Here is a 25,866-nt window from a genome sequence, read left to right as displayed (position 1 = left end):
ATCACAAAGGTTACCATCTTTTATGGAAAGATGGGAAAACTTATCAAATAGCCTCTATATAGAATTAAAAATATACAGTCCAGATTCTCAGACCCTGAAATCAACCGAGCTATGCCAATTTACACCAGTCAGGATCTGGCCCATGTAGTGTTTTGTTTTTGTTTTTGTTTTTGTTTTTTTTAAATGTAGTATTGTCTGAGTCTAGTTACATGTGTGAGGAACATGGGGAGGAGATAACAAAATCCTGGTCAGGCTTGTCATTGGAGGAGTGGAAACTTTGATTCTCACTTTCCATCCAAAGACACACCTTGCAATACTTTAACCTGAATGTGGATTACATTATTTATTTAAGAATTTAAACATTGTGGACCAAGGGCTAAACTTTTAAAAGCTATGGTGCCTAATAAATACTTCTAAAAATCTGGCCACATATTCTCAGCTCGTGTTAACTGGAGTAGCTTCAATAAAATCAACAGAACGATGCTGATTTACCCCACACGAGGATCTGGACTTAAATATCTTGCTAGATTTGGTACTGACTTCGTAAGACTTTCCTGAAGCTGAAACCTAACTTGAGTTAACTGCTATGTTGTTTTTCAGTAGCCCCTAGTAAGGCCCTTTTACACTATAAATGAAACCAGGTCTCATTGTAACTGCTATAAAAGGTCTGGAAAACTGTACTGTAGCCTGAGTATCTGAGCCCTTGCCTGCACTAAGAAATTTTATCCATAGGTGACAACAGGCACAGCTGAACCAGAATTGAAAGTAGTTTTATATATACGTGTTTGCAGGATCAAACCATGTTCAGCACCATTTCAGAAACAATGGTCGAGCCTTACTTGGAATAAGGTACACTGGGTCTTCCTGTAATGTCACACTCACTCAGATGCCACAAGTTTATGGATGAACTAAGTGGAATTATAGTTGGGAGCAAGGCATGTTTTGGTCATATCTACCCTTGCAGCTAAACTGTTTCCAGAAATGGTTTAGCTAAACCCATTGCTACTAATAATGTAGGGATTGGAGGGCTCAGGGGTTTTTACCACCATGTCAACCAGATTTGCTTAGAGTTAGAGTAAGGTCTTGTCTCCATGAGAACTCTGTGGATTAAACTAAATCAGTTTAGATGAAGTTCAGAAACTGACTTGATCTAAATAAGAGTGTTCACACAAATGGGTTGCACCAATTTTAGTCATATAGCTTCTAAACCAATTTAGTTAATAAAAAAGTGTGCAGACAAAGGCTCATCTTAACTAACACAAAGATAAAACCACCAGAAGCCGCCAGAGATCTGTCTCCACTAGGTTCCTCACCAGCACCAACACTGATTTAAATGAATTGGTATTAGCACCAATGAGAATTGTTTGGTAAAATTATCTGATGTAAACACAACCAATGTGTGTGCCAGACACACATACAATATATTGAATTAAATGCAGTTGAAAGAATTTCCAGCTTTAATTCACAAGGAAACTCTTATTTTCTTTTTCTAAATATGTTATGGTACCAGCAGTTAAATTATAACATAGACACCCCCCTTCTCAAATTTAGGAGTGTGGTTGAGTTACATGGTACTTAATCTTAAACTCTGATTGTTAGTCTTTGTTAGATTTTGTTCTGATTGTTAGTCTTAATAGATATTGGCAGGACTGAACTATTTACGCTAGGAAGTACTTTCTAAAATAATGAAAGTCCACATGTCAACATATAGAAATCAAATGGCAAAATGATCTACTTTGCTTATATCTACAAAGCTAGTTTTATTCAGTAAGTTCCTAAAATGTTCTGTGGTTGGAGATTTATTTTTAAATCACTTTCTCTCCAAGTTAAGTCTGCCTACAGAAAACTTACCCTGTGTGTTTTAAAAACCAAAAAGAAAAATATACCTGTTCAAAAGATTAATTTCAAACTACTGGTATGTCACCCCCTACCTGGGTGAGGGGGGAAATGATCATCTGAAATTAGGCAAAAGTTTTCTTCTTCAGCAGAACAAAGTCATTGTGCCAACACTTAGTAATGCAACCCATCAACTGTTCTTATAGGTCATACTTTATTCTCTGTAGCAAAGCTTTGATGGGGGGGGGGAGAGAGAGCGAGAGAGAGAGAGACAAGCTCTTCAGAGCCCAATGACACGTGCCAAACACGTGGAAGGTAAATCCCCTAATTCAGTCTATTCTTCCAGCATTCCCTGGCAGGCAGCCAAGCTAAATATTTCTGCTGGATAAAAAATGCACTCTTGTATGCAACAGTCTCTTAACAGGGTGGCTGTGTACGGTAGCAGAAGGGGCTTCTCCACAGGGAAAGCACCGCGAGAGCTGACATGTGTGTTCTCTTATCTATTTATTTATTTATTTTATTAAAAAGGGTCTTTATGGGCTGTGATTGGATTAACTTAGTGAACCCTGGAGGAAGAGAAAAAAACAAATTGGGAAACTGGTTTAGCGCCCCCACCTTTTTTGTCATCTTCTTTTGGGATTTCCTGGCTGGCTGCCACCTTGAGTCTGTTGAATGTTCTTTAGATAAATCAATTAAAAAGGCTTTAATATTTGGATGATTGGAACACAACATATGGACTGCTGATGCTGGTGTCATGTGGTGCTTGCAGTTAATTGAAATGATTAATAGAGGTGTTAGTTTCTTTAAGACTAATTGAAGAAAAGAATATAATTGGAAGCATGGACTTTAATACTATTGTTGCTGAAGCATTTTTAATAAATGTGCCCCTTGAAGCTATTATGCTTTTGTAAAAAGTTACTAGACGCAGTGATTTGCAGAATATTCTGTGCTCTAAATTGGGGTGGGGGAGGGAGGGAGTACAGAGTTTTTATGTAAGTTCATCTGAAAAATTACTTTTTGGAGGGAGAGGATTGTATTTCAGCAACCAGCATATACTCTGAGTTCGATATTCAGTTGCCTTTAGATCCTTTTACAGTGATTGGCCTTAATAATGAGGTTGGTAAACCAGTTCACTTTACTGCATACACCACTGGGAAACCTAGCTCCGGAACCTAATCTGGATTCTCTTACAGCCCGTAGAGCTGGAGCATCAGCTAATGTCCTTTGAAGCCAATGGCACTGTGCCCTTTTACTCTAGCTGAGGATCTGACCCAGTAGTGTCTAAGCACACCTCAAAGATAGCAAGTACAGACATTTAAGAGAAAATGCTAACAAGGCCGCACGTGTTGTCAGGGCGTCCATGGTTTGATTGATAACCACTGCTGCTGCCATCTTTTCCAGAAGGAGCCAGTTGTCTATACATATGGCTGGAAAAGTAATGAATTTTTCTGCCAGAAACAGACATAACATGGGAGAAATTCAGACGATTAGCGTGAAAGCATGTCCTCACTTAGGACTGATCTACACACAGATTTTGTATCGATTTAACTATCTTGATTAGGGGTATGATTTTTACAAAACAGGTTAAATCAGTTCAACCCCTAGTGTGTATACAGATATATCAGTAAAAAGGTGCTTTATATTGGTACAGCTCATTCACCTTCCCTTGTGGAAGAAGAACCTCTACCCTGGAATAACTGCATCCACACTAGGGAAGTTGTACTGCTTTAAGGATACCAATATCATTTTGTATTTAGACAAGCTCTACATGCCAGTTAATTGTTTTGTCAGTTTTAAATACTTTCCTCTGTGTCTACTGTATTGATAATGACTGAACCACCAAAGTAGTTTGTTGGTTTTAGACAAGCTTTTGAAGTTTGTTTTAATTCTTCCTTTCACTTTGTATCCTGATCGAGACAGAAAGAGATCCACAAAGTTTCCTTTCTCCAGCTCTCCACCTGCCTTGCCTCTTCCTCTTTCTGTCAACACATATCAAGCAGATCTCATTGGCTTTTAACCCTTCCATCATAAGATCTAGTAATATGGCAGATTGGCATAAAACTAGCTCCCTTTATATCTTGCATTGGAAGGGCTTCCCAATCACAAATGTCCTAGAGTTCATTGTGTCTGTTATGTATGTACCTATCTGTATATCTGTGGTCATACAGTACCATTCTTCACATCAGCATTCTAGGTGCTAAATCTGTAAATTAGGCCTGTGTGGTGATAGTCCATAGTGGATTCTGCATTCCACCCTTTCCAAAGTCCAGAAAGCTCTCTGCTTGTTCTCTTCCCCCTCCCCCACCCTCAAGACATTATTTTGACTATTATGGGAAAGATTTAGCAAATGATGAATATTGCAGCATGCTGTAAAAGCAATTAACCTTGGGTAAGTGTAGTTCTCCTCTATGGCCTCATCTAGATTAGATTTGGAAGGTGTTAACACCTGTTAGTTAACACTCTATGACCGGTTTAACACATGTAAAAGGCATACTGCCTTGTCTACACTAGGTTGTTAACATGTGTGAGCCAACACCTTCCAAATCCTAGTCTAGACAAGGCTTGATAGCCCATTTCACAAGTTAACCTACTTAACTGATTTCAGAGTACTTAATTGAGAGTGCTGAATGTTCAGATCTCATATGCTTTGCCCTTGGTTTTGCTACCTGCCTTGTCCAAGAAGACAGCAGCTTCTTGGCTAACCAAGGATGGAGAGCCATCCTCTGATATTGCTGGTTTGTGATCTGTTGATGGCCTTGAATTGGGATCAGAAAGGAACTGGCTGCTAATGGATGGTACAGAGCAGTGGTGCTCTGTGACTAACCCTGCTGAGGAGGTGGATGAGCATGGACCTAACTAGAGAAGGTCAGAGTGTGTGACGCTCACGTGAGGAGTGTAAAGGCAAGAACCAGCAAACACTGTCTGATCTGCTGGACCCCATAATAGGAACGATAGGGCAGTTACTACAGTGATGGGCAGTATAGAAAATATTTAGTTCTGGATTATTTAAAGAGTAAATTATGACTTGAATAAAGGGGTGTGGACCTGTTTGAAGTTGTATAGGTAAGAAAGGAAGACAAGGCTGGAGGTGGGGTCTTCATACAAAGAAAACCAAAGAATTCAGATTTGGGAAAACACCTGAAGTTTGATCTTTATTCTCCTGGGGACTTATTGCCTTGTTTTCCCCTTTGCTCTCCCTGTCTCCAATTTCTAAAGTAGGAGAAGCATATTAATCTAAAAAATCACATTTTGGGTCAGAACTGTCCTCTTGGGAGGCACTTGCAGATCATCTTATTGTTTTTGCTTGCATTTGTGGTTCTGCTTATATTTATGCATCTATTTCAAGAGTCAAAAAGGTTATGTTAACCCAAAATAAATAAGAACAGAGAAGTTATGGGGCAAATTTAGGATTTAAAAAAAAATACAGGATGGTTTTAATATTTCATACACTTCCCACACAGATTCTTAGTGATGCTTTGAAGGGAGCTTTCTGCATGTAAAGACTTGAGCTTGCCCAGAAGATGTGTCCTGTTTTGTGTACAGATTTGACTGAAATGGATTGTGGCTAGGAAGTGGCCATCTTGTGGAGGTGGGCTAAGAGGGAAGGAAGAAATGAGGACTGGATGCTAGCTTTCCTTACTCCCAGTTGTTTGATTTGTGGGAAAATAACGCTGAGAATTTTGTAGGAGGAATATTCAGGATAAACTATCTCAGACTAAACTTTTGAAACTCTTTTTAATTGATCATTTTAATGGCAAAATTGGGTATTTTAGGACACTGGTTTACCAAAACAGATGTGCGCTACTGGATTTTCATTCATTTCAAGAAATGTATTATCTTACTTTAGTAACACTTTGACTGCACCTCCTTCCTCTGTGATCAGTTCAGGGACACTGATTTTTCTAAATATTACTGGTTTTAGGTGTATTTTGGGAATCCTCTCGCATGGACACAGAAGAAACTTTTTAAAATGAATATTTAAACATTTTTGGTTAAACAAGAAAGCAGAAATTAGTGCACGACTACACTTTATGACTATTAAGTGAAGGTTGAATTATTAAGGCCTCAATTCTGCAATTTGATTCATGCAAGTTGGTTCTTATGCCCATGCTGAGCAATGGGGCTGTGCACGAGTCCACAATAGTCATTATAGGATTGTAAGGCTAAATTGCAAACTCCTTGGGGCAGAGAGCTTCATCTACTATATCTGTGTATGGAACCATGCTGTACTTTAGAATTCATTTCATCTAATTCTAGTGTGTTTAAGTGGAATTATAGAAAGAAGAATAGTAGCCTGAGGAAACTAGATTTGTATATATCCAAGTTCTTATATGTGATCTGTATAGTCTGCTCATATTATCATTCACATAAAAAAGAGAATTGTGTGTTTGATGGTGGGGAAATAATCTGAAACATGCTATGTTGTAGACAGGGCTGGTAGCACCACCTATTCAGATTTCCCAGCACTTCCCATTGTGTAAGACCCTGCTTTCAGCTGTTTATAACTTTAATTTTTAACCATTTGGTCTGAAAGTTTCCATGCTGGGAGTCTGCCTCAAGCTGATGGGCTTGTAGGGGGAATATTTCAGCCAAACTGGTTCAGTCATTTCTCAGAGCAAGGCTAAAGAAAAGCACATTGTATCCATGCTTTGGAGCAGGTACTTGACAGGGAGGTGGCCGTTGTGTCAGGGATGTGCCTTTTGACATCCCCCTGAAAATCCACCCAAATTTGGCCAAGTTATAAGCCTTTGAAAAATTGCAGTTCACTCATGCCCAGTAGCAACTTCTTAGATTTTAGCAGCTAAATTCCTCAAAGATTCTATCTGCACCAGGTATGCTCCAGCCCAGTGCTGACAAGGACTTTCCCTGCAATTGCACCTCTGTGCTGATATGGACCATGTTGGGTCTGGTCCGGGCACCTGAACAGAGAGCAAGGAGACTGTTCTGTCCTGTCAGTGACTCTCACTAGGCCCAGGCAGAGTAGAGGAGGAGGAAGCTGCCTGATTCAAATGAAGAGGGGAAAAGAGCCAGATGTGGAGGGGAGAATACATTGGGACAATGAGCCAGGGGGTTGGAGAGATGGAAATTGGGACTGGAGACTGGCAGGCTCGGGGAGAGGGACCTGGGAGTTGGGAAGAGACTGAGTTTAAGTGGGCCTGGAGACTGAGACTGAGCACTGGGGACAGAAACTGGATCAGGAGCCAGGAGGAGAACTGGCTGGGCAAGGAGACTGAAACTAGGAGCTGGGGGGCAGGGAGCATTGAAAGCCAGTAGTGGGGTGAGGAGGGGGGCAGAGAAAGACTGAGATTGCATGAGGTGCCAGGGGACACCTGGACTGGCTGGGTAAGGAGACTGAGAGCCAATGGAGCAGAGGAAAGGAGGTGAGGGAGAGGGAAGACAAATCTGAGAAAGAGCCAGGATGTGAGGGGGGGGGGGGGGGATTGGGATTGTCCAAACAAAGAGACTAAGGCAATGAGCTGAAAGGGAGGGATCACTGGGATTGGATGAAGAGCCCTGGGGAGGAAGATTGGGAGTCCGGAGGGATGCGGAATGTGAGTGGGGAGGACAGGTGGAGGTCAGCATGTGGTAGAGAAATTTATTAGATGAGGAGCCGGGGCGGAGTGGGGGGGGACTTGGGAGTGGCCGGGCAAGAAGACAGGGGACAAGGAGCTTGTAGGTGGGAAGGGGAAACTGGGAATGGTGTCTGATTTGCTGAAGTGCTGAGCACTCACAGCTGCTCATGGAGTGAGTGGGAGCTGTGCTTTGAACATATGAAGTGTTACATATTGCTAAGTACTCTAAAAAAATCAGGTTTTAGGGATCTCAGATTGAGCACCCAAAGTTAGTGGATACTTTTTACCTTTATCTCTATGTCCTTGCTCAATTAATAATGAATAATATTCCCTCATTTCACAGGGATGTTGCGAAAATAAATTCATTGATGTTTTTGATGCACTCAACCACTGAAGTGACGAGTGTCATAAAAAAGCTCAGAAGGAAATTTAGAATTCTATCTTCATAGCATGGTTTGAATAGTGTGAAGTTAAATAAGGCCATACATTGAGTAGCAAGGCGAAAACAAAATTTTGAAGAGCTGCTGATTAATTGAGCACTATCATATACATATATGCAAAGAATTAAGGTTACACATGCAGCTGTCTATCTGGCATTTCCTAACTTTTGAGTGCTTAGCAACCTTAATAATGTTCTTTTAATGTAGTTTTTTGTGTAATCTTATTATATAACATGGCTTTTTATATTAGGCTATTGTTTTACAAATCTGATGGCTCATTACATGTCTTTATATAACATTGACTCAAGGCAAGAAGGCGTATGAAGGAGAAAAATTAACTGCTGGAAGTTGAAATGCTCTTTCCCTGTGTTTGTGCAATCTGCTCTATTTTGAAACCTTTTGAAATCACATTTGTTGATGTCTTTCTGCTCAGAAAAATACCTTTGTGCAAATAATGTTGACTTCCAATGGAAATTAAATCCGTGAACTAGAGAAATATACCTACCATATTAGCTGTACAGTTGCAGGACTTTAGCTTTCTGTTCTTTAATTTTTTTATCTCAGTTGTTGCTGTAGTTTAAATAATTGGTGAGATTGCATCTTAAAAGATAGCTACTTCATTCAGTTTATATATAATTGGAATCTAGAATATTCATTCAGTTTATATAAAATTTGAGTTGAGAAAATGTCACATAACAGACCACTTATTCAATTCTGGTCTTTCATTCTGCTCATGAATTCTCCTTTTGCAGATTACAGTTTTCACACATTTATTCAAAAATTTAGCTAAATAACTTTAACAATAATTCATTTGGTCTGCTGGTATTTGTGAACAGTTTGTTGCATGTACTGTATTCAAAATCTGAACTGTCTTAGTTAGTTTTGGTTGGACACACTGATATGTTGTTTCTGTTCCCTGGTTGCATTAGCGTCACTTCTAGAATTTTGTTTTAATTCAAATACACGTTTACCAATTCAAGATTTGTTCTGGGCAAATATTCTCTATGAGCCTGATCCAGAACCCAAGGAAATCAAAGGAGGGGTTTTCATCAATTTCACTGGGCATTAGATCAGTCCCTATTTGATGTTTTTGTGACATTCCTGACAGTCAACTCATTCAACTAAACTATTGGTGGAAAGTGAATGGAAAGCAGGTGCAAACCCAGCACAACAATTTTTGAGGCATTAGCCATCAGTGCTGTGCCACAGGTCAACAGGTAGGGAAAAGGACAGCTACTCAAACTGCAACCCGTATTTTACATCTCACATTATATTCTTTGGGTCACCGGATAGTTCAATACAGAAAAAATGATATGTAGCACATGTGTATTAGTGTGCATAATAGTCCAGCCAACTGTACACTAATATATCAGTGAAAACAATAGTATGAGACAGTTGAGCCAACAAAGGCAGTTTTAAGCTCTAAGTTCAGAGTAGATATTTTAAAGTATGAAATAAGACCTATTGTTCATATAAAACAATGGGGGCAATTAGGTGCCAAAAGGGTATTGTGCAATGTTTTAATTTACCTTCATTTTAAATCATCTTGCATATCTTAAAACATTATGACAATCAAAATTATCAGGACACTGGGATGAGAGGAGTTTGTTTTGTTAATTGCTCTTGCTAAGCCTAATTACTGCAGGGGGTGGAGTAGATGTGAAGGGGAGGGGAAATCTGCTAGCAAGAGGAAATTCTAAAGTCCTAGGAGCTGTTTCAGGGAGGGCTAGATGAGAATGCGTGTGCAAGAGTGAGAGCGTGGGTGTGGTGTGTATGTGGGTGTGCATGTGAGTGAGTGACAGACATTCCATAGGGACTAAAATCCTGGGATGCATGAACTGGAGACTGGGAACCTGTTCCAGGTAGATACATGGGGGTACTGCTAAACAAGGAAATGTGCTGCATTTGTCTTTGTGCGTTAACTAATATTGTGTAGCATTATGACTACCTATTTTAATGTTAGTTTCTTAGTTTCATGATTAGTTTCGTGTTAGAAAGGCCTGTTAAATGATGTGCGTGATATTAACTCTTGATATTACTGAGTTGTTGGGGTTAGTTTGATTTATATATAGCTATTGATCTATACTGGCATTACATATTTCCTTTAACCATTTTTCCTTATCACCGTTACTGTAGCAAAGAGACACTTCATTAAATAATTGTAATTGTTTAGAATGAGTTATAATGAAAAGTAACTTCCAAAAAGTCTGTAGTGCTTGATATTGTGTTGATTAGTTTGAATGTCCTGTATTACGCTGTTAGAGGAGTTCTGAAGTATGCTTGAATAGTATTGTAGGACTACTTTTTCCCCTGGGATCTTCATGGGTAAAAGCACTGTATCTGATAAGGCTGTCCCAGTGAGCAAAACTGTAAGTAAACTATTATATAACAATTATATGTTCTTCTTAGGGTATTTTACTGTACTTGTTTGCTGCCAGGCAGCATTATTGGGTGAAGGGAGGAGACTAGAACAGCAGAGGAGTCACACTCTGATTTTGTTTAATCATAATGTATGCTTTCAATAAACTCTTTTAGTGACATGAATTAAATGGAATTATAATACAGGAGAAGAAAATGCTACTGTTGCAGCTATGACAGTTTAGTGGTTGGGTGACTGGAGTAGGTTTGGAACTCAGAGGCTTTTCTTTGCTTGCTGGAGATACTGGTGGACAAATGTGTTTACTTTTTCCTTAGTATTTATACTAGTTAATGTGTTGCATCAAATAAATCTATTTCCAGAGTCCATCTTTCAGCTTGCTCCCTTCCCTCACTGGTTGACAAATGGCTTGTGTTTGACACAGTTTTATCAGTTGAGCCCCTGCTGGGTGCTGCATGCTTGCCTGTTTATGCTTTATCATGAAAAGTGAATTATCTGTAATATTTTGTTTCCATTCTAGCAGTTGGTAGGCCCCTAGTATAAGGACTGATTTAGTCTTCCATAAGAAGAGTCCGTCATCTTTCTTTGCAAAGCCAAATTGTTATTGTACAGGGCAACAAAAGATTGAGAGCTTTCTGTATTGCAATCTGCTGCTGTCCCGCTTTTTGGTGGGGTGTTTTGTTGTTTGTTACAGCTACATATGCTAAAATGAAAAACTGAGTGGACATGTGCAATATCCTAAACTGCAATCTCAAAGGCTTTGTTTGTTTAGGATGACATAAATTATTTTGTGGGGGCCTCTGGTATGTTTTGAACTAGGTATAAGATTACAAGCAAAAGGGAAAGCATCAGCATCTTAAAAGTAGAAATTGTCTAAGGAAGGGCTGTCAGGAGAGGGACTCTACTCACTTATTTCAAGTTGGCTCCAAATGCTTTAGGAATTAATTAATATTATTGGAGTAGCTGTTTCCTGCATTCAGCTGATACAATCCACACTCTAGGTTTTGTTTTGTTTTTTAAAGGGTAACCTGGACTCCAGTTTTAACACTTACTTGCATTAATACAAGGATGGTAAGCTAAAGTTAAACAGACAGAGACCCCTGAGTGTGTGAGGTCGGCCTCTAAGAGTTCTGGAATTTAGTGTTATATTTTACATATAGAATGTGGAAAACTCTTGAGTGAGGCCTTCAGGGCAATTTGTGAAGAGGTAAGAGAGGATCGGCTAGATATTTTACCAGATGAAATTGTTGTGGGGCAGAAACCAGCTCTGTGTGGGTGAGTGAAAGATTATTATCAAAATGATTTTAAGGGATGTTAACTTTGAATGTTCTAAAGACAGAAATAATATTGCCAACTTTGAGTGTTCAAAAACCACGTCAGGGCCTAAAAGAACTCATGAGATTGGCTGAAAACTCACGGGGATTGTTTTTGTTTTGTTTTTGTTTTGATGTGGGGTCTTTCAACATTCCTCTTTGAGTCATTAGCATTCACATTTTCAAACTTTTCTCTGCCACAGGAGGGCTAGAAGCATACTTAAACAAATATCTAAGAGTCTCATGTAATAATATGACATGGAGCTTTAAGCAAAATGCCAAATATCATAAGACTCATGATTAAATTGTGAGAGTTAGCAACACTGTGAAAGGACCATTCTGATCACATAGTCCGACCTCCTGCAGAATGCAGGACGTAGATTTTATTCAGTCATTCTGGCATCTAGTCCAACAAGAACAATTTTTTTATTATTATTTTTTTTAAGAAACTTAGACAGGAGTTGTACCATCTATTATTTCAGAGGAAAAGAATAATCTAGGCAAGGCATTCAGTCTGGTAATGACAACAAAATAAGCAAGATAGTAGATACAAAGAGCATTTCTGAAGCCCACATAAATACCCACAGGTTTGGCAGCTAAGATTGATATAGTGATTTGAATTGTCAGTGTGCGTCTGCTCCGCTTGTTGAGCCTAATGAAAAGTAGAGTTTAATCATGGGTGTGCCAAATTGAGCATGATTAGCTGTTATTGCAGATTAGTGCATTGTCTGGAGCTTCAGAATTATTGATCTGGGTGCTGTGTTCTGATGTTTTTCTTGCCCTCTACACTAACCCTCCTCAGTGTTTAGAGGAGGGGAAGCGGAGGAGGAAAGAGGTCCAGATGGGAAGAAAACAGGTCCTGAAAAGACCACATAGGAACTAGGTCAGGTACTCTGGAGATTAAAGAAGCATGCTTCATCCCTGTGCGCAGGAGGCTGGGACAAGTAGTATACAATTACGGGGAATTAGAACAGCAACAAGTAGTGCAGATTTATCGGCTTTAATTGTCTATTGTCAGGACAGAGCCCTTCTTGTAGATCAGGCCGCAGCCAATGCCTTAATACCTCTAATGGACTCTCTATTGTGGGATTATCTCTCCAAAGGACAATGTCTTTCTTTAAAACTAGTTGTTTTTTTGTTTTTTGTTTTTTTTTAAAATAGCTTCAGCCCTTGGTTTTTCTCTTTGATTTGTTGCATTCTGCAGGAAATAGCTGAGAGCCTAGTGTTGCTGTTCTGTCAGCAGCAGTATTCCTTTAGGGGCACTGAGAGATACCTATTGAACATTAACCCCCTTGTTCCACCTACTTCGAAGAGTCCCATCAGGAAACAATAGCCTGTTGATAAAGAGCAGATAAGCAAGGACACATGGCTTAAGAGTCTCTCTGCTCTCTCTATTCTAAAAGCTTTCCTGGGTTTTGCAAAGTAAACATTACAACATTTAAAGAAGGATAAGGTGTCAACTATTTGTTGTGTTTAATAGCAGATGAATTCTTCTTTCCTCCCCACCCTGCACACATCAAGTACACAAGAATGAAAAGACTCACTTTACCATTGTTGAATATGAAGAGGCAACTATATGCTTTATAGTGAATAGCAAGTGCAAGTCCATCTTTTTCAGAGCCCTTGTTGCCATTCAGTTTTAAGCATATAGTTGCAACTTCAGATCCCTTCAGCCATAAATGAGTTTATTTCTACTTTAAGCTCCTTTACGGTGTGTATTTTTTGTTTTGTTAACCTGTTTTGAAACACACTCTGTGGACCAGATCCACAGCTGGTATAAACTAGCATAGCTCCATTCACTGCAAGAAGAATGGATCTGGCTCTTTTTCTCTAATGTGTCTGTCCCCACAGTATCTGGCTGCCTAAGCACTAGTTTAAATAAAAGCAAAACTGAACAGGAAGGAAAACTAGGGTCTGCCACACTGTGGTTCAAGTCACTGTTACTTACTTACTGGGAGCTGTGTGGAATGCATCCTGAAAAAAATCATAGGCTTAAAGTTGGGAAAAAAGCCTTGCTGGGTTTAGTATATGCCTTATGCCTACTCTCCCAAGACAGTCATCCCCAGTATATGTGCTCCCTCTGAGAAGCACCCACATGTAGGGTGACCAGATGTCCCAATTTTATAAGGACAGTCCCAATTTTGGGGGCTTTTTCTTATATAGGCACCTATTTTTCCCCCCACACACCCCCGTCCTGATTTTTTACACTTGCTATCTGGTCACCCTACCCACATGTATGATACCTCCTCTGTGATACATCTTCCCTCCCTTATGGGATATGGAGGTGGGTCCTTTCATTCAATCCTTTTTCTCCTCCTTCTCTCTCTCACCACCCAGAACTCTATTTCCCTCTCCCCACCCTAAAACTAAAAGAGAAGTCATATGGCATGGTCTCTCCTGAGATTTCTTCCCCAACACCCTCACCCTAGTCTGCAGAAGGGAAAACTACAGAGGGACAGCCTCTTCCAGTCCATCTTCTTGCCCTTCCAGTGCACCCACACCAGACAGACAACGTGGATGCCTTTCACAGCTAATTCTTGCCCTCCACTAGGAAAGAGATCTACAAAGGTAGCCCCATTCAGGCTGCGGAGTAGCAGCCGTGTTAGTCTGTATCCGCAAAAAGAACAGGAGTACTTGTGGCACCTTAGAGACTAACACATTTATTTGAGCATAAGCTTTCGTGGGCTTATGCTCAAATAAATTTGTAGTCTCTAGGGTGCCACAAGTACTCCTGTTCCATTCAGGCTGATCTCTTTCCCCCACTGAAGGTCTCTGAGGCATTGATTCTGGCTTCTTTCTGCTTCAAGAGAGGAACCTTTTCCCATAAGTGGTTGACGAGGATTGTTTTGACTTGATCCTAAGTAATCTGCACAATATTTGGTTTTAATAAAGCCCAGGTGAGAACAAAAAGTAATAAAATATTTTAATTTGAATTTTTTTAAAGGGGGGTTTTTTAAAACAGGTGGAAGAACACTGAAATAAAGAGAGAGATTCAATCTTGCACCAAGCTATAACTGAGAGCATACCCAATAGTGCTTCTCTTGCTATTGCACTGAAGAGTCAGAAATAAAAGGGAAGGAATTTGGAAGCCTTACAAGGTAATGACCAAGGTGCTCTGTAATTAAAGGCCATCCCTGAAAGCTGTATATATTAATTCAAAAGCCTCCCAGCTACAATACACACCACCCTAAACTTCCTGGCAAAAACACTCCATGTAGATTTAAATGAAATTTGATTTCTATCCTTGTAGGCAGCATCACACTAAAGTAGTCTAGGACATAGAAAGAGCCTCTTTTAGATCATATTTGAAGCCTATAAGTGTGCTTCTGCAAGGTCAGGACAGTATGCAGTGTGAGCACCAGGTTTTAATTTTAACGATTGCAAATTTCACTGCATGGTGACCACTTCTCTTTCCTTTGTATCAGCTTCTGGTCAGGTTTTCAAAACTGCAGGTAAAACTGAGTGGGAAAACCTAAGAGGAACAGCAACTCGAACGTGGAAAAAATCCTTCTTTGGGCCTTACTTCTGAAGCAACTTATAAGAAATGTGTAGTGGTCCAAAGACCCCAGTTATTTTCTTCAGAGTAATGACCACAGTTGGTCCCCAAATGTTTACCTGTGTGAAGATGTCTACATACAGGAAGTGGGAAATGGGGTTGGGTCTGGTTATTACTCTATTGATGTGGTCAATCTGCCCCTGACCTTGTTTGGGTAAGGAAGGGGAAGATGTGAAAATGACTGTGCTTTAATCTCTTGTGTGCATTTTTATCTCCCCTTCAACTTTCTAAAGAAGTTTATTCCACTGGAGCCAGCTTCTCAGACTCATTCTCCCTCCCTCCTTCTTTCCTCTACACTTACACAATCTTACAGGCATAGAGAAAATAACGCAGCAGCTGAAGCTGAGTAGCATCAGTTTGTTGTTGAGCTGAAGTGGTGATAGCATCAAAGGAAATGGATGGGGATTTCTGAGATCAGAGCTGTTAGGGCCATTCATGATTTGTTGCCAGGCTCAGAGCTGCTGCAAGAGAGATCTGCCTGAGAAATGCTGATTAATAAGGTAATTGAGGTTTTCTATGAGCGAGAGGGGAAAAAATGAAAATATGACTAAAAATGTTCTTTTTGAAATGAACATTTTGAGATTGCAAATTCCAGACAATAGCAGCAGCTACTGCTATGAACGATTTCTATACAAAAGCAGCAAACTGCCAGTCGAGTAAGATGTCTTTTTATGCGTCTCTGTAGGGAGGAAGGTCAGAAGGTCAGTGTCTATTTTTTTTTCATGGTAAAGTTTCCTCATGCTTGCTACTTTAATACAGAATCTTTACTGTTCGTCTTTATGTCCATCTCTGCTTTCCTTAACATGAGAAGCTTATTTAGTTTTATTCCCCATCATTAGAACAAGACCTACATGAAAGTGAAATCCCATCTCCTAAACTACTGTAGTTCTGCTCTCAAGCCTTTCTTAGCTCTGCTAAAACACCTGGAGCTAATTTCAGGGTTGCTTTGCTCAGTGCCACAAAACTATTTGAAGTGCGTACGCTCCATAAATTCCAGCCTGCTCCATCATCTCTGAAGGTGGATTAAAACTGATTTGGATTGGTGGCATCCTCCTGTCATCCAAATACATATTTGGTTTGATTCAATCTCTCTCCTTCTTCTTCCTCACTGAAAAAGTAGCCTCATTTCCTTGAGGCAGACTTACCTGTCCCCAGTTTTCTTTAACTAAGTTGATCAGCCCTTGAATTGTGTGTGGGTTACCTTGGAACACACAGGGGTTTTTTTTATGCTGATAAGGAAGTGAAAACACTGAAACATCTGCATCTCAGAGTGAGACTATTTTGTGTGCGTGTGTGTGCGTGTGCAAAGAACCACTTCAGTATGACTACATTGTTTTTCTGCTCTATGTGGTGTGACTCAGCATCAGTTAATTAACCCAATCAAGTAGGCCGGATTTCTCCTCTTCCTATTTCAGAGCTTTCCTAGACCTCATTTTGGATGTGCCTTGGTTATGCCCTATATATCCAATTACATTTATACCCATCAGCACCAGTGCCCTTGCCACTTCTCTTGTGGAATTACACACTGGTAGCAGTTAAGCCAGGACACTCGTTCACAGCAGTTGCCCTACTTACATTCAGTGGCATGAGCCTTTCTGCATTAGAACATGCGGAAGGTCTTTACACAGATATACTATTCTCAGCGTTGCAAAACCTAGAGAGGCAAATAATCCTTTCCACCCTGCTTTTTATCAGCAGAACTGGGAGGTGGGGTGAGCGTTAGAGGGAGGTGTGTACACACTTGAGATTTCACAAAATAGTATTTTTCTGAAAAGAAATATGAAACATCCGCATAGGCCTAAACATATAAATATGTGTTTGTGGGGGGAGGGGGAAGTAAAACATGCTGCATCCTTAGTAAGAGGAAAGAAATTATAAATATGTCTGCAGATGTGAAGCAAGAAGGAAAAGTAGGAGACTTGCCCTTCAGTGAGCCAACTGGTGTTTGTAATAGGGTGGCTGACTATAAATGGAATTGTGCATCATTGTTTCTCCAATCTGGAGGATTCCTCACTGAAGAGACAGGACCACTTGAAGGAAGTAAGGCATCTGGTTGTTTTGTAATGAGAAGCAGGAATGCTCTTAATAATAAACAAACAGGACATTGTATGCCATCATCACAGGATGTCCTTCCTTCAGTCACACACTGACTTGGGGAGAAGGAAAAAATTGACAAGGGCTCAGGGCCCACTAATTACTATACCAATCCTTCCTCCACTAGCAGCACACTCCACTTGAATACTGTCTGCATTTTTTTTACATATTGTACTTAAAATTTGGTGCATGCATTTTTTTTACTATGTTTTGTTTTGTAGCTATTTAATAAGCTTCCCCATTTATTACTTAGAATGGAGGAAGCGGCTATCTTTTTTTTAAAATTGATGTATTTTTCCTAACTTCCTCACTAAATATCCATGTAAAGAGATTTAAACATAGAATTAACTTGTTGTAGCCCTTATGTTTTGTAAGAAATAATTTAAATCGTGAGACTCCTGAATTGTATCAAATAAAATACCACAGTTGTTTAGATTTATTTGTTGGAAGCTTTAAATGATATTTTTATATTCTCTAACCTGGAAAGGACTTTTTAATTGCTAGTTTAATGGCATCTCTTTTTTAATTAATCTAGATGGGAAAATTAGCTGTGTCCTTCAGACCTCACAGTTCAAAATAGTGGGGTAAATTTCTAGTAGAAACTAGATGAGAGAGCCATAATAATACTAAAGTCATATGTGTGTTTCATGTGGAAGTAAGGCTGGCTCCAAGGGAATGCTAATATCCATATGCAGTAAGAGGAAAAACTCTGTGAAATGTTGTCAGAAAGAAAAAAATTCCCCTTGGCTAATCTCCGTATGAGTTACAGGTATAGCCCCACCCCCTGCTTTTGGCAGCCCTGACTGTGAGTAAATCAAATGAGTGGCTAATTGGAAATCTGAAACAGGGAGGCTGCTTAGTTAACACAGAGACTGAAAGTATTGTAACACTCAGCCCTCCAGTGAGAGGCAAAAGCAGTAAGTGCAGCAGCACCTGTCTGACAGAAAAAGAGAGAGAGAGGCACAAGCAAAAGGAGTTAACTCTCTAGGTGTGAGTCAGTCTTACTCTAACATACCCAGTGGAAGGAAGAAGAAATGTTTACTCGGTAGATATGAGCGAGACTTATCTTAAACGTGGAGCTTCTGTTTGGAAACATTTGTGGACTCTACCTTGGTAAGGAACTTGATTCCTTTTTCCCCCTTGGATCTATTATTGACCTTTTAGTGCTGTGTTAATATATTAATCTAAACACTTAGAATAAATAGCAAACATATCTTGTTAACCTTTTCTGCGCTGATTTGGAAGACCTAGATATTAACCCTTTCACTTCTAGATGTAACTGTCAGTTCACTGGAGTTTCGATATTAGTCTTTATTTTCATCTTGATATTCACAGTCCGTAAATATTTAGCTGATGATTTGATTTGGCTATAAATTAGACCAAAACTTAAAGAACCAGTTTCTTGCCCTCTATAAAGCTAGTGGGAGGCATTATTGTAAAAATATGTCAAAAATTAAATGTTGTGATGCAGCATAAATGGGGTAAACTTTGTAAAGAACATTTTTTTAAATGAATCTACATTATCCAGAAAGAAAGTCTTGGTGTGGTTACTGGATGTTTTATTTTAACTAGGAGTCAGAGATTGACAGGGATAAGTTCTCTGTCCTTTCCTCCCAGAATGTTTCTTTTTATCTTGTAATCTTTTTTTTTTAATTATTTTTGGGTTGGGGGAGGGAGGTAGAGGAGTGAAGGGAGGACATTCCATAATGGTTGAATATTTTTAAAGGAAAAATGAGTTTTTGATCCTGGATTTGAAAACCATTTACAACTACCAGTTTAAACAACGACTGCATTCTTTAGTTCTACTTATCTTGCAGAAAGATGATGTTGTAATACCTATCTGAGAATTTGATATTGTCTGTCCTAAATAGAAATAGGCAGTCAAGGACTAGATGGAATTTTCTCACAAGGATTCTATCTAGTGCCTTAAGCATATAATTCTGTGAGATGTCATCAAGACAAAGAAACATAAGGATTTTTTTGTTTTGTTTTGGTCCAAGTGAATGTGTTCCAGTGAGTTGTGAAAAGCTGTTGCTGCAACACTGTTGGCAGGATGTCGGCTTTTTCAACCTTCCATGCCAAAGGATAAGAGGACGTCAGAAGGGAGCCAGGTTGTTTTGAGAGTTGTTTGTGTGTTGGAAGCCGGTGGGAAAGTTCAGGCTTCTCCATTTGGAAAAGGCTAGGCTGGGTTCCGCTCTTCCAACATGCGCTTTCCATTTTTAGCTTCGCTCAGACGCAGACAGCAGCTCCTTCCTCTTCCTCTCCTTGTTTGTGACACTTTTTCTGAGGCAGCTTTTCCACAGGCACTGAGTGGTCTCGCGGCCATGACCCCAGATATTCTTGGGCACAGTATTGGCCTTGCAGAATTTCTGCTGTGAGGTGTTTAAGAAAAGGATCTGAGAAAGGTAATGCAGACGCCGATCTTAGGGATTTCCCCCCATTCTTTTGGTTCCCTTATTAATTATTATTATTATTATTATTATTACCAAGGCTGGCATTTTAAGACATTGCTTCAGTAAAGGCAACATAGTTTTATGCTGCCTTTTTTTTTTTTTTTTTTTGGCTATTACTCAGCTGTACCAACTGTACTGCATACGCTTTTAAAGTGCCACAGACTGCTGTATTAGTCACTCTGTCTCAAAGGAAACCACAGAAACTGAAGGACAATGAGGATTAAAAGATTTTTTTCTTCTTTTCCAGGCTGCCGCACAGTGTAGCTCGGACGTTGTGAGTTCCCAAACGCTGGTGAAAGGGACAGAGTGGGCAATGAAAATGGACATGGAGGATGCTGACATGACTCTGTGGACAGAGGCTGATTTTGAAGAGAAGTGCACATACATTGTAAATGATCACCCCTGGGATCCCAGCGATGATGGAAGCACCGTAACTCAGGCAGAGGCGTCCTTGCCAAGGAACTTGACTTTCAAATATACATTGAACTGCAAAGAGGTAAGCAGCCATCTGCTGGGGAAGGTTGGAGCCCGTCAGCCAAATCACAGTGCTTTGGAAAGTGACCGGTTCATTATGCTTCCACACTCTAACCACCTTAAAAAAATGCCACTGGCATTTTAGACAAATCCTCATAATTCTTTAAGGAACTATAAACAAATAATCAATCACTTCCATGGCTAAGCCACACATCCTAAAATTGGTTTCTGTACCAATTAGCAAACAGTTAAATCTTCAGGCAACTGCATAAGCATGTTTAAAGTGTGGGTCGCCCTGTGTGCCAGTTTCTAGACTGCTGTTGGCCAGTCCATCCCTTGCCTCTGACCTAGAGATTAAAGTGCCTCAGTTGTACAATAGCTTTGAAAAGGAAAAAAATATAATTCTTGGAAATGTGTTTTAATCATTTTTGTCTTCTTTTATGAACTTGCTTTATTCTTTTAAAAAGCGACAAATAGTCCTGTGGCACCTTATAGACTAACAGCCACAGGACTCTTTGTTGCTTTTTACAGATCTAGACTAACACGGCTACCCCTCTGATACTTTATTCTTTTAATGAACTTGCTTTATTTGCAACTTCCTAAATTCTCAAAACTCTGGCCTACCTATTAATGAAGTGATGATAAAACTATTGCAAGATTCACATAATACTATCCTGTGTCTGCATGCCTTAAATTAACTATTGTTTATCTGGGGCAATACCTTTACTTGTAGCTAGACATGCAAGTATCCTTATCTCTGGAGTGGGTACATTCTTTGTTGTTGTTGTTTCAGAAGGGCTGGAAAAAATGAGCCTGGATGAGCAATTGGTTGTGTGTTTACTCCATATACACTAGCTATTATAGCTAGGTGTGATGTTCAACAGGGTAATAATCCTAGGGACAACCCTTAATTTCTCCTTGTCCTGCGATTTGTGGTGGAGCAGCTATTACCTGTGTTACTACTATGGCTAAATATACTGACCACAGAGCTAAAAAGGGATGTAAATTCATTGTTGTCTAACTATCAAACGTGTCCTCCCAAAACAAGTACTGTGAAGATGCATTCGCTTGTTCAATCCTGTGTATAGAAATAGGGCCAGATTCTCAACTGAAATAAACCGATGCAGCAGAATTCGGCCCTACAGGGCAGGCTAGAATGCATAGTGGTTTGGCAACAGGTTAAGGCTAAACATCAAGGTGGGGGGAGAAAGGTTATCCTCTAGAAATCTGAAGGGGAAAAGGAAGCTTAAAAAACCAGAAAAGCAAAAAAAAAAAAAAAAAAATTGGGGTTTTTTTTTTTTAGTTAAATATTTTTGTGGTTTGGGAGATGAAGCTGTAACTCTGTGATTAACAGGTTTCAGAGTAGCAGCCGTGTTAGTCTGTATCCGCAAAAAGAACAGGAGTACTTGTGGCACCTTAGAGACTAACAAATTTATTAGAGCATAAGCTTTCGTGGGCTACAACCCACTTCTTCGGATGCATACATTAACACATTTCCATATTCATTCTGGGTTGCTGACATGAATATGCAGTTTGGGATCGATCTGAGTTGTAATTTTTTGTAATTTGTTGAAAAGTTTTTCCAATTCTTTCTTATAAAATAAATCCAATTGGGATTATTTTACTAGAGAGGGTCACAATACAGAACATCCTTTTTTTTTGTTTACCAAAGTTCCCCTTTGTACTTGGCTTGTGCTGAGCAGCACATAGAGTAAGAAACAAAAGGAACTTTTGATTCCTCTGATTTTTATTCCGCAGCTCTGAATGAAAGAGCCAATCTGATTATCCCCATCTATTAAAGCTATAGTACTTCATTTATAGGTTTGACTAGTCACTTGTCAACATAGTGAAATAGTTGCAGATCGCATCGGTCACTTTCATCACAGTACCTTTATTAATTTGGCTCTAAACATTTCTTTTTCCGACTGATTTTAAGGTTTTGTTTTGCTCTTCTGCCCTCAATTTTAGTAACCTGGATTTTTGTGCATAAGTGTTTGAAGGATCGGACCCTTATAGGGGGAGGGAGAAGGGAAGATAAAGGGAGCTTGATTCTGATCTTACACTGATGTGGCACCCGGGGTAACTCTAATAGTTATTCCGGATTTGCAAAGGGTAGAGGTAAGAATTGGGCTGTGTCTGTGTGTGCATGTGCATGTGAACATGGACCTATGGATTTTGCGACTGAGTTGTCTTCACTGTTAACTTTGGGAAATGATTGCACCTTTATCTTGAGGAAAGATGTGAGCACTGAGCAAATTTATTGACAAAAACATACAGTACATGGTTTATGAAATATTAAAGCTCTCATGGTTAGATCTGTATTTTGTAACCTATGTCCTAAGGGACTAGGAATACTACAGTGTTGTATGTGAAGACTTGGGTGGGGTTTGTTTGTTTGGTTGGTTGGTTAGTTAGTTTATTGGGGGGGGGGTTGTTTTTTGTGGGTTATTTTTCCTTTTCATGCATTTCGTAGCTCTGCTAATTCAGTAATTCCTCCTTAAAGCTGTTATTGAAATGGCAAGAGATTCCATGATACATCATACTTTTGTTTATTCTTGGACCTTGCCCAGGGATTTTTTTTTTTTTTTTTTGAAGGACATTTTTCACTATGAACTCACGATATACAGCAGTATCTTTTTAAAATGAATTGCTTCTGCTCTTAACATTTGGAGTTGTTAGATTTACATGAAGACAGCTGTATATTTTTATCTGGCAGCTAGCTCTTTTCTCCACGTTAGCAATTAATGAAAAACGTATGAAGAATAAAATGATGTATTTTCCAATGTTACATGTGACTAATCTTTTTAAGATAACAATTTTAAAACAGTTTTTCAGGAAATTTCCTTCTGCCTCAATCTTCTTAACACACTCTCCCCCACCCCCGCACTTCTTAGTATAAAATATCAGTTAGAAGTTTGGGACCATCAACACACAATTTATCCTGTTGTTTTTACTGAATCTGGAAAAGGATAAATTATGAGGAGTTCACAGAATCCATTACCTGTGGCATAAGATCCTTAATGCAGTACTTTCTATAATAAGGCTACTCTTCAAAGGGATTAGTACTGGATTCCGAGCTGTTTTGACCAAGTCTATTATAAACTGCTTTAAATATACACCTCGCTAACCTCATGCACTTGCCCTTTTATAGATAATTCACTGAAGCTGTGTTTTATTTCTATCTTAGATAATTAAGGAGGATATAATAGCAAAGCATTTCCTCTCACTTTACCACTTTTAAAAAATAAATCGCAAGCTGCAGGTCTTGGTTCAGCTGCAGTTTTCTTCCAGTCAATTTAATAAAAGTGTTTGTATGTTTCAAAACAAAATGCTAACTGAACGACCATTCCAGATTTACATTTACAATTATTATGAAAATATGCTGTAATAGATTGAACCAGGGGTGAAAAAAACATACAATTTATTAGATTTATTTAAGGGCATCCCCTTTTCTCACAACTAATGTGTTATTGGTTACCTCACTGCCCCCACCCCGAACAAAGGAGTGTAAATGCTCCTCAATTTTTTTTTAAATATCAAAATGAGAATCTAAGGAATACTGTTTTTTGTCTGGGAGCCATGACTTGTCAGGATGTGCTCTGTGACCCAGTCCATTGACAAAGATGGATATGCTGAAATGGCAGGGAGGTCGGTGCTGCCCATAAAGTATCTAGTGGAATGGCTTCTGTGGGGGTAGATGAAGCATGAAAGTGTTGAAGCTTTTCAACTTCTCATGGATGTGTTTATAGAAGGCATACAGCAGCCTGCCCCAGCAGTAATTCATTAGGACCCTGGTCAGTTCCAATGGTGTTTCCTTCCTGGGTTAGGTGAACATTGTCATTTAAATGGCCTTTTGAACAAACTTGAGTTCAAGCAGAGTATAAAAAGCAATTCTTTAACATCTACATATAATGCACCAATCAAAACACAGCAGTGCTTTCCTTGCAGACAATATGGGACAGGACCATTTGAAGATTCTGCAGCTTGTTGTTTGCAAGGAGGCAGCTGTCTGCTCTTCTAAATGCTGGCACCTGGTTAGCTTAGCACGCAAGCATTGTGTTCATCCTATCACACACTAAGTGGGGTGAAAGTGTCTTAACTCACTTTAGTACTGAAGGAGCATGGCTTATATACATCTCATAGAAGATATTTCAAATCACAAGTCTAACATGAGAAACTGGTTTTTGTTGTAGAAATATTGTTTTTCTGATGATAATGGAATTAATGATAAGTGTTTGTGGCAGTATTAAGAGATTTGAAGTGTCTATAGCTTTAAAAGAGAGAAACATATTTCAAAAAACATTTTGAAAGCAGATTTTTGTTTTGTCGCAAAGTTTTAAATTTTAGATCCAAAGATTTTTAAAAATCCTTAACATTTTTAGTTGTAGCTTACTTGTGAGAGGAGAGCTCATTATCAGACTCATGTTCATCCACAAGATGTGGTAGCTTCAGACAGTATCCTCACAGTTCACAAGGAGTGTGCTGAAGGACACCTTGTGGACAGAAGTTTAAAATGTTTGCTCTGTGTCTGCTTTTGGCAACTAAGGCCCAACTTCCTTTCTGCTTTTGATCTGTAGCATTTTTTCTGATTTGTTTACAGTCCTTGGTAACCTTGATTACCAACAAACAACAAAGTACAGTAACTAAATCCCACTACACTATGGCATGGCAAGGGTCTCTTTGATCTTGATTATGGCACCGGACCAGCCTCCTGTCTGGCATGAGATCTAGAACCCAGAGTTGTCTTAGTGTCATCAATGTTCCTCTGCTGGCTTGTGATTTTGAGTTTAATGCTACTTGTTCATAACAGTTGAGCCTTTAGAGACATAATTTATACTGTACACTCTGATCAGAAACCATAGGTGGCAAAAAGTAGATAGTTTAAAAAAAACAAAAAAGTGTGTTCAGACACGCACACGCACTTCTAAAATATATGATGCTAAAATATCTTCCATTAATTATTGGATGATAAACCATATTAATGCTTTATATATTGGGAAAGAATCAAATGTTGTGTATAATACATATAAAAAAAAGGATCTGTTGTGTCAGAGAAGCCAATATAGTAAATGTTTCAAGTTGACTAGTTCAAGCAGTAGTGATTTCTAGACATTCTGAGAATTTCATTAGATATTTTAATTAAGACCAAGACATTTTAAAACTGTGAAAGAGCTAAAATATACTTTACAGTTACACTGCTATGAACTTTTCTAGAAAGGGCAGATGGATGTAAATGAAGGTAGATGGGGAAGATGAGAAAAAACATCTGCCTTTTTCAGCTCTCTACGAGAAATGTACAAGGATAAAAATAAAACTGGGCCACTGAACATGTTTCAACTTGTGGTAGGTGTAGGAAAATTTCTGGCAGTCCCTTTTTCTCTCTCTCTCCAGTCCAGATGCACAAATCTGTGTGTGTGTGCATGCGCACACTAAAACACATGCAAAACACTTGCAAGACAGCATTATCATCTACCACATAATCACCAATCCTCTTCCCAATGGATTATATGCTTGATTCCTCAGTATTTCTTGTTCATTTCTGTTTCCCATTTCACATAAAACTTTGCTAAGAGTTAATTATTTGTCTGCATTTCCAATCAAGAAGTCAAATGAGCTGTCTTTGGAATATTTATCCATAGACAATGTACAATAGAACTTTACTAATTCTCATTTCACTTAATACACAAACCAATAATGCTCGCGCACACACACACACACACACACACACACACACACACACACACACACAC

The 25,866-nt window shown here is 39.1% G+C and overlaps 1 protein-coding gene across 1 annotated transcript in view; it reads left to right on the top strand.

The window, feature by feature from the left end:
* Positions 1–19,940: 19,940 nt before the first annotated feature.
* PRDM1 (PR/SET domain 1) overlaps positions 19,941–25,866 on the top strand; it is a 26,548-nt gene continuing 20,622 nt past the window's right edge. Inside the window, exon 1 of the mRNA XM_024198934.1 lies at positions 19,941–20,138. Within this exon, the coding sequence (XP_024054702.1) occupies positions 19,956–20,138 (183 nt within the window). The 5' untranslated portion in view covers positions 19,941–19,955. The remainder of the gene's footprint in view (positions 20,139–25,866) is intronic.

Source organism: Terrapene carolina, unplaced genomic scaffold (genome assembly GCF_002925995.2).
Source record: "Terrapene carolina triunguis isolate 2854851 unplaced genomic scaffold, T_m_triunguis-2.0 Scaffold42, whole genome shotgun sequence".
Lineage (NCBI taxonomy): Eukaryota > Metazoa > Chordata > Testudines > Emydidae > Terrapene > Terrapene triunguis.
Note: the sequence above shows the minus strand (reverse complement) of the source record. Positions and strands in the feature narration are given on the sequence as shown.